The following is a 13,086-nucleotide window of genomic DNA, read 5'->3' as shown; positions in this document are numbered from 1 at the left end:
GTCAAGATTCAGTAACTTTCTTACCTAATCTAACTGCAGATGAGTTGGCATTTTAGGAATGTATTGAAGTTATTAATGCTAATGTAGAAGAAAGCTGATGCAAGAGAAAAAAATGGTGGATTAATGGAAATTATAAAATTATTGATAAAAATAAGTAAAGTCATAATCATAATACTACATAAAATCAATTCTCAATGTTTATGCTAAAATTTGTTTTATTCTATTAGACTTCCTCTGATTCTTATTGAAGGTGTAAGTTATAAAAAAGTTTGAAAAAAAATGTGAGATTGTGAATGCATCAAGGTACTGGGAGTTTCAAGACAGAATTGTAGTCATAATCGAGTTGCCAAATCATGATCATGAAAATATACATCATACATTCTTTAATCAATTTAAACATTAAAATCTTTAAAATACAGTTAATTCTTCTGGATCAACAAGTATGTACTTTAGTGTTTGTTTGTAAATATATATTATTATATTGATTTTGTATATTATTTTATCCAGCTTGTCATGCTATTTCAAAATGTATAACAAAAGGTTCTGGTAAACAGCATAGAAATATCATGTATCCCAAGCAAAGTTCCAAACCTTTGTATTTGTTTTTTGCATATATTAATAAAAAATTTTTTTTGACAAAAGTGATCAGCGCAAAGAATTCTTCATACACACATGATTTTTTTATTTTTGTGCGTCAGTTATACATTTTAAATACAATATTAGATATATAAAAGTTATTACCAAACATGCATTCTGAATTAGATTTGTTGAGACAAGAGAATGCTAAGCTTTTGGCTGAAAATGCTAAGATTAAGGCCAAAAATGTGAGATTAAGACAGGCTATAAAAGATAATGTTGTTAAACTCACAAAACTAGAGCAGAGTGATAAAGAAAAAGGTAAGCTCATTGCTAAACTAAATTATGATTTCGGGAAAATCAAGTAAGATCGAATTGCTGTTAATGCACAAACTAATGTATCTATCTATATCAAAATCTTCTATTCATTTAGAAATACAGATAACTTCTCAATCATCTGATATTCCATTACCTGATAAGGATCATTCGCATCTGCCCCACTAAAATTAAAAATTTGTGCATTTCTAATGGAAGTGAAACTGGGTATTCAAAAAACTGAAAACAGCAGAATAATTCTTGGATATTTAGATTATTAAAAAAAAATGAAGAGCAAGTTAAACTGAACTTCTTCTTACTTGAATTTAAAGTGTAATTTCTTCTGAACAGTTAATAAGGGATCTAGGAGTATAAGGGGTTAAATGGTTTAATACATTTTTGAAAAAAGATAAATTTCTTTTTGAAATTGGTAAACCACTCCTCCCTAGCTATTTGTGCAAATTGGAGGCGGTAAAGTTCTGAATGGTCCAGTTTGGTTCTATTTTTTGGTTCTTTTCTGAATGGTCAGAATCCATTTTGCGCAATAACTTGCCATCCAGTGATCGTATAAACCCAATCTATAGTTCGTTGGAATTATCTCATCAAAAAACTGAAAAATGGAACCAAACCGAACCGTTCAGAGCTTTAGAAGGTGGTACTTGCAGTTGTTTTGAATAGTGTAAAGAATTTATTAGAGGCTATAACCATTATCAGTCAAGCCCTTTGACATTTATTAGATAATCATACCTCTCTAGCACAAACCTATACTATAGTAAATTATCAAAAGAAAGGACAACCTTACAATCAAGCAAGGGCATTCAAGCTCTTTGATAAAAACTAATTATATAGAATGTTAGAAGGTCAGGATATTATTTATTAATTTTATTTTTCGCTCAAGGCAGGATATATCATATATAAAATATCACGAAAATAGTAATCAATCAAAAGCATTAATTTGATAGTATAACTAGCAAGTAGAAAGTTATTAGATATACAGATAAAACAGCCTGGTTATTTGAACTGGATGAGCAGAATGTAAGAGCATATAAAGCACTCTTTGAACAGATTTGGGTATTAGAAAAAAGACTGAAAGATTATTATTTCAAATATGTAAAGCTTAAGCTAAATTGAAAGATCTGGACAAATGTGTAGATAGAAAGTTTATAATCAACTTAATACAAGAAATAGTTTTCTTACTGATTGGTAAAAAAGGTAAAGCTTCCTATTCGTCTGAGTTCTTTGGAAATTTTAATTCAGATAAGATAATTAAGGGATTCCATAAGTATCAAGTAAGAGAAAAAAAGGATGTTTCTCGCCAACGAAAGCATAGCTAAGAAAGGTTAAAGGTTAAGCGGTTGGTAATTTGAAGAATTTTTCTGAAGGCCCCTACATATTTTTCGATTAAAGATATTTGCCCCTTATTTAAAAGACTACAGAGTGTAGCCTAGGTGGATTTAAACTGTGCTAAGTCTTATCATTTTTTAAATTAATGAGAAAAAAGCAGTTTACTTTGTCTGAAACTAATTCATTTGAATCAAGCTTATCTGAGAGTAGTTCATTAATGGAAAGGATTAGTCCAGAGCAGTGACCATCAATCAGTTATTTTTTTTTCTTCGTTAGAATAAATTAAAAATATATTAACATAAGTGGATACTTTTACAAAAAAAGTGCAATTGTGAAATGGTTAGAAGAGAATTGTCACGATTCTTTTACATGAGAAGAATTTAATATAAATCAACTTACTCCAAACAGATATCTTAATGATACTATTGAGCATTACAGATATAATTATCTTAAATTTTCAGTAGCATATGATGTATAACTAGAGATAGCCAGTTCAGAATATGTGACAGGTTACATCAAATATATTAGCTTTAGAGTAAGAAGTAATAGTTAGCAGTTTTTAGCGTTATATGATCATGTGCAAGCCAAGGTCAAAAACACTATTTATCTGAGAGATTCAGTTTTTTTTTAGTGGTTCAAAATGTATTTGTCACCTGTTATTTATTACTGATTTTAATATAACCTGTCACACATTTTAAATGTACCTAAAGATGTTAACGGTCTGGTCTGATCTAGTCTTAATAGGACCTCGCTTACTTATAAGATAGGTCATCCCAGGCCTAAAATAAAAATCATATATAAAATTCTTTGCAGATCCTACTACAAAAGGAAATTTTATGTTACATTGTTATGATTTTTTTCCTTTTTAACTAATTAACCAATAGAATTTAAAAAAAAAGTAAGGTAAAAACTATTAGTAAAGAGCCAATTTTTTATGGTGACCTTTATTATAAGTAAGCGGAATCCTATCTTGATCCAGTTTTCATCAGTTCACAGTTCAGAACTAGACTGAGAACTGGAACTGATCAGTTCTATAGAACTGTGGTTTGGATTGTAATCCCATAAAAAAAATTTGTGTTAGTTTATTACTTCGCATAATTTCTAGAATTAACAAAATTTCTTTTTTTGGAAATTTGTGCAATCTTGTGAATTTTTGCAAAAATAAAATTTTCTTTTTTGGAAGTGTGTAACATTATACTGCCATAATTCAGGCCAGCACTATGAATTTTAGTTAAAAAAATTTCTTATAGGATCGTCTATAGTACTGATAGTCCTATCAATCCAGTTCTAATATGATTCAGTTCAAAATCGGTCCTTAGGACTGGATCACGGTCTGGTCAGTCTGGACTGGACCGTTAACATCCTTATATATAACTATTATGTATCATGTAAAGCGAATTATTCACATTTTTTTATTTTGTAAGCCGATTCTAACAATATTTTTTATTTCATCGAATATAAATGAAAAAGTAGATTACGTGAAATTATGCAATGCTTATGTGATATAAAAACCTATATTAACGCCTAGTATTTTCTGAAATAATTTTTCTCACTACAGAACGTAATACTATTTTTTTGTTTGAGCTAAACTAGCCTATATAAAAACGTAATACTATGTCTAAAACTAGTACACCTTATACTCCAGCTTCAACTTCTACTACAGTTGCTAGAAATGAGACGTTCTCGCTGGTGAAAGAAATTAAAAAATATAAAACAGAGTCTCTTATCGGATATTTATAAAAGGAAGAAGACTTAGGTCTTGACGATGATGACTTGGAGATATTTCACAAGCAAAAAATAATGGGTTATGACTTATGACTTCCTTAAGACGAGCAAAGAAGAGTTTGAGCATTATGAAATCCTTTGAAAAAGCTCACAAACTTCGCTAAGGAGTGTAAAGATAAAAAATTAAAAGCGTTCACTGGTAAAAAAATGGTCTATCCTACACATATCTTACATATATCTTACATATATTGGGTACTCAAAATGTAGAAAATCATACACAAATAATACACATATCATACACATATCGGGTACTTATATATATAGTATACCTATCAGGTACCTGATATATGATATATATTAGTACCCGATATGTGTATGATATGTGTATTATTTGTGTATGATTTTCTACATTTTAAGTACCTAATATGTGTAAGATATGTGTAGGATAAATCATTTTTTTACCAGTGGTTCTCCTTGTACCTCAGTTTGAGTGAGGTGTTGGAATATGGTCTTGACTCCAATAGTATAGATTCTATCCTGCTCTTCTCCCCCTTAATATATGAAATTTAAGATAGTAATAAGGTTTTCAAGTATTGCATAGAAGAGATTTTGGGTAGGTTGCGTTCTTACTGAACTTTACAACCGGATAGCTTAGAGGCTATGCGTAATGAATATGTAGTAGTATTTCTTCACGTTTCCATCCATATCGTCATGAATGAAACAAATAAAGAGTTTAGCATATGTCCTCAATATGGATAGTTGGTAAAGAAAGTAAAGGTCAGGTTGATTATACAATCAAGGTAGGTGAATAATTTTATTTTGAATGTTTGAGAAATCTGACTTTAGTCAATATGATATTAATTCATTATTCTTCACTCTAGGAAGCTGAGAATTTTATTTGCATCACAGAAGGCAAGCAACATAAAGTTCCCGTAAGCTTCACTCAGAATATCAAATAACTTAAGAGTGCATGCGAGACGAATAAGAGGAAGAGAAAGTGGGATGATGATAATTTCAACTATCTCTATGGTATCATCACAATAGGTTGAGATTGGCATTTTCTCCTATATAGCCCTGAAAAAATATTCAAGGTAAGTGACACTACGTATTCGATCGAATTTACTAAGAAGGCCTTGGACCTGAACTCTAACTGATACAAATCACTATGTAATATCGTGAAAGAGGTTTTAGGAATAATTGTGGGTTTATTAAAGGATAAGACATATGTGAAGGAAGAATCTGACAGGAAGAGAGCTAGGATAGAGAAGTATTGTTTGAAAAAAGAAATGTATAGGACACTATAGCATAGAAAATTTGTCATGTATCACAGGATATATCCCAAACTTTGTATTTATTTATGCATATATTAATAAATTTTTTTTTTTGGCCAATTTCAGCAAACTTGGTTCACTCAAATCACATGATTTTTTTTATTTGGAGTGAATGTCAACGAAATTTTAGGTTATTAAGACTGAGACATTTGATTTGTTCAGTACGTCCAAAAAAAGATGAAGCTTTGCATAGTTCCCATTCAGATTGTCTTTATTATCTCACAAACGCAAAGCAAATACAAGTATAATATCCATAAAGTATGCCAGATGCAGAAAACTTGTATTTTATAGTATATACGTTAGACAGTAAAAGAAACCTTTACTTGTTGTGCAAGACAATAAAAGTCCTTGATCATATTTTATAGTACAAAAGTCAGTAGAAGTTTCTTGAAGTGGAGAGAGAGAAATGAAAAGGGTAAGGATCTTATGAGAAAAAAATCAAATTAGAATTTACTAGGAATACTGTAAATAGGTTGACATCATTAGTATAAAAAAATATGATTTGATACTTAATTCAGAATATGTGGAGTAATTCAGGTATAGAGTTTTTGTATTTATTTACAGTTTTTTATTTTTAATATATAGCAATAAGTAAAATAAAGCAATATATAAAGGAAGAAAACATAAATTATCATAAATATAATAAATTAATAAATTTAATGATATAGAAAACTAGTTGAATTGTATAGAGCAAATTGGAGATGAAGTGAAAAAAGTATTAAAATTGTGTTGATTCAAAGAATTTAGTTCAAACTTCTTTAAAGGAACCTTTAAATCTTTTAAATCATTAGGAAAATCGACATCAAGATTCTTTAAATCTTGTTCCAAAGTTCTTATTTCATTCTGATAAAATTCGTTATTGCTAGTATGTTTCATCTTGAACAATAATTCAAATTCAACTTTTGTTATATTTACTTTATCTAATACTTTCTTTAGCTTTGTAAGATATTTGTTGTCATCTTTTTTAAATTCTTTTCCTGTATATATTTTCCTATTGAAAATAGTCAATATCTCTTTCCAAGTATCAGACCCAATCTTTTTTTCACTTCTTGATTAAAGTCACTGACTTTATCTCTGTAACATAATAATTCTTTTCTTCGCAATAACTTTAACACATTTTCAGTTAATATAAAGGTATTATTTATAACCTTGTTTTTTTGCTCAAAAAGTTGAATTAAATGGATTGAAATGTCCTTGTCTTTTCCATCAGAGTCTCTGAAAATTTCATCTAATATTTCTTCTTTAGTTGTTACAAAAGTCTTGCTTATCGATGCATTTCTAGTTTTCAATTGATTAAATTCATTATAATAATTATTAATGATTTCCATGTTAATAGACTGTTATTAGAAGATATTTTTAAGAGTTTTAAGAAACGGGTCTAAATATTTATTAGACAATGTGTCTATATATATAACTGAGTATTTATGGTATTTATTATGACAATACTTAAATCAGTACACGACTCATCACTCATCAATCTACTTGCAATATAGTTACACAGAGATTTACACAATCAAAAAAAAATGCAGTAACTAAAATTTGACTTTTCCAGCGTAATCTGAAAAAAATGTCACATACAATTAGTCATTATTCATACTTAAATGATTTATGAAATCATTTGTCATTATTCATGATCATTTGTCATTTAGTCATTTGATTTTGATTGATAAAAAATCATGTGACTTTTTTTGTCATAACTGTCACATCCCACTGCGTTTCCATTTTTTTATTGAGTAGGTAAAAACTTATTCATCACACATTATTCGTCACATATATGCCACACTTAATTTCAGTCAAGTTGCGTAATGCCGGCTATTTCATGACATTTTTTTCAGATTACGCTAGAGAAGTCACTTACGTAGTACTGTGCATTTCACATGATGATTTGCATTTATCTAAATACAGATTGTGCGTAATATTGAAAATTTTTTTGAAACATTCTGATTATCAAAAGAACATTTGGCTCAAATTATAAAATGTCTCAGTCAAACAGTATTTTATCTCCAATACAAACTAACTTTGATGAAAATTCCTTATCTGTCAAGTTAAATTCGAATCAAAAAAGGTCTACATTCTTTTTTTTTTTTACTGAAAATTAATTTTATTTTTTTAACTCTCAGTTTTCGCAATTGCAGAAATATAGTCAAAATGTTATTAAGTTGTTATGTCTTAGGTACTGGAACTATTTTCTCAATCCCTCTTAGCAATAAAATTGTTATTAAAAGAGAAGAGTACTCCATAGAATCGTTAACTATCGATATCCTCAAGAAATATATCTGGGAACGTGAAAAAGAAAATCTTAAATTTACTGACAATGCTTCCAAACTGGATCTTTGGCATGTTAATATCGAAGAAGTTGTGGACATTTTTAACGAAGACGACATTGTGCAAAAACTTGAAGGAAATAAGATGAAACCTAATTTCCTATTTAACAGATATTTTATTGATAAACCTCCAGTGGGAAATATCCATATCATTATACAACAGCCCGCCACCACTGGTAAGTGTTACCCAATTTTTTATTTCTCAAAAAAGATAATTTCGCTATCTATTTTCCATATAAAATATTGATCACCTTTCTCTGTTTACTTTGTATTAGATCACAGGCACACTGAAGTATCTCTTGCCATTGCAGATCATGGCTATCTGCCTCGACAATGTACGTATAAGTTGATGTTCTTTAATAACAGTATTTTATTTCTAACTATTAGTCTTTTTCAGGTGGTCTTGGTGGTACGATGTTACCTTCTGGTCTGAAAATGAGATCCACCAATGAGGGTGTTAATGTTACTGACCCTGACATCAGCCTAAGATTTGATATTATACTTCCTTTGATCAGAGATCTTTTAAATAAAAAAGTCATACTTGTTCGGGCACCTCCCTTCTCTGGCAAAACGTCATTAGCCCAAATTTTGGAGTATAACTTGGTTAATGCACCAGAGTTTTCAAACCACAGGATAGTAAGAGTTTCAATGATTTGGGGACAGACTGTAGGAGTGGAAAATTGCTTTGATTCATTTAGAGAGCTATGGCTTAAAATTATTGGTATAGATTGGTTTGAATGGTTAGGACAGTGCAGACTTATTGAAACTATTTTGATAATAGACGAAGCTCAATTAATCTATGGGAGAGAGAAAAAAGTTGATGAACAAAATCAAAGATCTGCAGATCAATTCTGGATGATGATTAAAAGTCTTCTTCAGGAAGTAACGCATATAAATATTATTATGTTCGCAGCCTATGGATATAGAAGTTCCAACACTACAGGACTTACAACTCCTGTCACGTTACCAGAATCGAACTGCAAAAGTCTTATTGATATTAATTTTACCTGTGATGAGTTAGAAAAATATATCGGAATGTTCTGCAGAAAATACTTCAGAAACTTAGACTCATCTGACATCTCAAATTTATATAAATATATTCAAGTAGTAACAGAAGGACATGCAGGTTTAGTTCATCACATCTTGATATTTACAGAAGATGCAATGAAGAAGCGAATTAATTCTAATCGTCTAATTTGGGAAGAAATATTTAAATACTTGAATTCAAAGGAATTTGATATATCTATCTATAACAACTGCCGCGCTGTACCAAATGTTAAATCACTTAATAGGAAACAATTAGAGTTATGCGAAGAAACTTATTTAAAAGGAAAAACTTCTTTCTCAGATGATGAGGATGCTGTGTATCTAGTTAAAACTGGAGTCCTTATGGTTGTGAAGGATGATAGGTATTTAACTTTTGCAGCGCCCCTTCTTAAGCGGGCATTTTTTCAGCAATATTACAGAGTTAGCAATAGTACCGATATTATTCCCACAGATTTGTATCAATTTATTGTGAAGATTTTTACAGCAATGTATAATGAACAAAGTGGGAACATTTTAAGAAAAACGCTTAGAGTTGGATCTGAAGGAAGAATTCTGGAACAAACATGGCAGAAGGAATTTTATAGAATCGGTACACAGGTATTGGGAAGGGATCATTTTTTGTCATGGGAAGTAGGTTCAGTTTTTGGATGTGAAGGAAAGATAGATTTCTATGTGGAAGAGTTTGAATGGGCAATAGAACTTTTGAGAGATGGTGAAGATATGAAAAAACACAAGGACAGATTTGAATCTGAAGAAAAATATGAAAAGATTGTTAAAATTGCAAAGAGTATAGCTATTATTGATATTCGCAGTATAGGTAGAGGTGATACTTGCAATGAAGCAAAAGAAGTTTGGGAAATGAAGGCAGATTTCATATATGTGTCATGCTCCAAAAATTTTGATGCATTTAAAATAGAGAGTTTGGATAAAAAAACTGTGTCTATTGGTTCTCAAAATTAGTTTATTCTTCAATCAGACAAAGTAATATGTAACACGTTGTTTCTTTTGAGTTAAGGTTGCTTGCTGAAACCTAGGGGTTTAGGCAAGATAGCGTTTCACCAAAAAGTGAAATTCTGCCGAAACTATATTAAAGTTATATTAAAAAACTGGCGAAACTTTGGAAAAAGGCAAAACTGCTAAAACTTATTATAAATGCCGAAACTGCTAAAACTCTGCCAAAACTATAATAAATCTATAGTAAAATTTTGACGAAACTAATCGTAGAATTTTGAAAAGGTTTAGACAAGCAACCTTATTTTGAGCAAAATGTGACACAGGTCGAAAAGTGAAAAATCAGGCATCAATCAGTCACCAATCGGTTACCAATCAGATAGCTGATTGGTGACCAATTGGTGACTAATTGGTATTTTTGCCAAATATTGTCACCCAATCAGACAGTTTGCTAACTTTTGATCCAGTGATCAGAAAAGGATGAAATATAGCTCATTGGAATCGTCTCAACGAAACGAATCTAATGGTAGTAAAATTGCATTTTTAGAATTAATACTTGATGAGAAATTAAGTAAAATATAAAATAAAAATATATCATTTATATTTTATTTAATTTTTTATTAACTATTAATCTTAGAAATGTAATTTTACTATCATTAGATTCGTCTTATTGAGACGATTCCAATGAGCTATATTTCATTTTTTTCTGATCACTGAATCAAAAGTTAGCAAACTGCCTGATTGGTAACGGTATTTGGCGAAAATGCTAATCATCACCAATCAGTCACCAATCGGTTACCAATCAGCTATCTGATTGGTGACCAATTTGTGACCGATTGGTGACTGATTGATGCCTGATTTTTTACTTTTTGACCTGTGTGAAATAATAATAAAAATCTTGATGCTAAAAAAAAAAGGATGTATTTTTTTATTAATATTCAAGAATGAGTTACATGCAATGCTTATTTGACCTTATAAAATACACATATGTTTAAAAAAAAATGTTTTTATTACATCTTTTCATAAAGTAGTACATTAGAAAAAATATAAGTTTAAAGATAATGGAGTAGCGGATGTTTCAAGGGAGGAGAAAGCATAAAATATGCCTGCCCGCCTCTAGATGTCTTTTACTATGTAAAAGTAATAGCAGTTCCTTCCTGCTACTCCAAATTGCTATCTAGGTTTCATTGTTTTTACTATCTATTCATAAACTAATATCATCTCATGTATTAATATAACAGTATCTCTTCGTGATATTTTTCTTGTAAAAACCCCTGAACCATATTCTTTTTGATTTTCCTCCAAGTGCATGAATTTTCATTGCAATGTGAAGTCACATCTCTTCTGAATTAAGTCAGTTTTTGTTCCTTATTTGGTCGAAGAGTTGCTTGAATCGGTCCAGACAGTTAAGCTGATACCTCTGAATATTATTGAACAGAATCTGCAAATATAGCGAATTATAAGTTATGGATACATATATATAAATTCCAGATAGCTTACCAGAACTGGAGAACTATAGGGTGAAAGAAACATTGCATATATATATTTTTTCAAATGCTGTGATATTTTTTTAGTATTCATACAATATGTACACTCTCCTCTGTAAAAAAATATTGATATAAAAATTTAGGTTAATGTATTTTATATATAATATGTACAAAATAAAAAAAATGGCAGAATAAAAATACTTTATTAATTCTAATAAAATTTGAATCAATGGAAATAAATTTGAACTAGCTGTAATTTTTGTTGCTAATATTCCTAGTAAAGATTTATATGATATTTACTTGAAATTCCATATATTGGAGATAAATATAATTACTTTTTCAGGTAATTTGCTGATTTTTCATAAAAGGGCATCCAAACTATACATATCAGATTTTTTATTGGAATAATATTTATAGCATCCAAACTATACATATCAGATTTTTTATTGGAATAATATTTATAATATTTACTAACAAATGCACATGTATATAATTAATCATTTCTAATAATTTTTATTTTGCATTGATAAACTAATTATATTGTTAGAGCCAATGTATTTTTTATGAAGAACATAATATAATAAGAGCTAATTTATTTTCTGTGATGCAATTTAGTTACATATTTTCTAATTTATATAATAAATAAAGTATAATGCTAAGAAGGGTAATAAAGATATACGAAGTATAATAAATTATTTAAGCTATACAAATTTAATTTTTAAGAACTTCTCACCTAGAATATTAATATATAAGAATTTTTTCAAACTTCAGTAAAAACTGATCTGAAATATGATTTCTTATTGTCATAAAATTCGTAAATTTCATCTTCACTATCATATTTTACCATTAAATTATCATGGTTTTTTATTTATCTTTTATGATTTCATTGAATTATTAATGAAGTTAGCATTTATGTTTGGAACTGGAAGTTTCCAGCAATCATATACTTTCTTATGAAATGATACGAATTCAATATACAACTTGCATAAGTAACAACACTTCTTGGAAACTGCTATAAATACTCTAGTTTTAATTCTTTGATTTATTATTTCGGTCAGAATGTTCATCTCTGCATGTAAACATACACGTTTATTGATGTTCTCAAGATCGAGTCGTGTATCTAAGTTATCACCACTACCATATACCATATGTAATCTCTTCGCTATGACACTATCCCTTAAACATCTTTTCTTGAAGTCTTCATACATATTTAACCGTTGGATAATATTTTTCCATGAAAATATGTATTTATAAGTCAAAATAGGATCAATCTTATGCAATTCCACATTTGAAAAATAGATTTTATACTTTGCATTATACAGGCAAACCTTTATATAACGATATGTCGGGACATATATGAAATTTTTAGAAAATATCGGTATATCAAAGATATACCGATATTTATATGTCCTCACATATAGTGGGAAAATAAAATTTTATCGGTATATCAAGTTTTTAATAGTATATCGGTATATCGAATATCGGTATATCGAGGTTAGACTGTATGCACATTTTACGATGTTTATATATGACCTAAAATAAGATCCCACTTTTTTTAGATGTCCTCAAAAAAATTTTGGAAGATTGTGATTTATGATAATATTTGTCACAAGTTAATGATATTTTGTAAAAATCCCTTCCACCTATAGTATCTATTTTATCAGCATCAATTGAAGCAAATTTTGTGAAAGAACTAATAAAATCACTGTTTTGATTAGCGATTATATTTCTCTTAAGTTTTGTGTGACATTATAACATCGTGTAGATCTTTACCTTTAAATATCTCTTTATATTGTACCCGTTTTTGAGATATATTTAAGTATTTCTCAATTCTGCCGACATATTCAACATCTTTTGGAAGCCAATTACAGTTCCTAGCAATGTAAATTACACAACGTTTGGAAAAAACCGACATCCTTACCGCCACCACCTCATCATATATTGTTGCCAGTTTACAAGAGAAATTGTCACTAACATTCAGAACAA

At 29.3% G+C, this 13,086-nt stretch overlaps 3 protein-coding genes across 3 annotated transcripts; 1 reads left to right on the top strand and 2 right to left on the bottom strand.

Annotated features, from left to right (window-relative positions):
- Positions 1-5,963: 5,963 nt before the first annotated feature.
- Positions 5,964-6,619, bottom strand: OCT59_018005 (uncharacterized protein; the record flags this gene model as incomplete). Its single annotated transcript, XM_066148474.1, has 2 exons — positions 5,964-6,227; positions 6,359-6,619. The coding sequence occupies 2 exons, from the start codon at positions 6,617-6,619 to the stop codon at positions 5,964-5,966; spliced, it is 525 nt and encodes a 174-aa protein (XP_066004401.1).
- An 820-nt stretch (positions 6,620-7,439) lies between these two features.
- On the top strand, positions 7,440-9,622 carry OCT59_018004 (uncharacterized protein; the record flags this gene model as incomplete). Its single annotated transcript, XM_066148473.1, has 3 exons — positions 7,440-7,791; positions 7,891-7,950; positions 8,013-9,622. 3 exons carry the CDS (start codon positions 7,440-7,442, stop codon positions 9,620-9,622), a joined length of 2,022 nt encoding a protein of 673 aa, XP_066004400.1.
- A 2,353-nt stretch (positions 9,623-11,975) lies between these two features.
- OCT59_018003 (uncharacterized protein) lies at positions 11,976-12,308 on the bottom strand (the record flags this gene model as incomplete). Its single annotated transcript, XM_066148472.1, has 1 exon — positions 11,976-12,308. One exon carries the CDS (start codon positions 12,306-12,308, stop codon positions 11,976-11,978), a length of 333 nt encoding a protein of 110 aa, XP_066004399.1.
- Between the last annotated feature and the right edge of the window lie 778 nt (positions 12,309-13,086).

Source organism: Rhizophagus irregularis, chromosome 27 (genome assembly GCF_026210795.1).
Source record: "Rhizophagus irregularis chromosome 27, complete sequence".
Lineage (NCBI taxonomy): Eukaryota > Fungi > Glomeromycota > Glomeromycetes > Glomerales > Glomeraceae > Rhizophagus > Rhizophagus irregularis.
The sequence above is the reverse complement of the archived record's forward strand: the minus strand, read 5'-3'. Positions and strand labels throughout refer to the sequence as shown.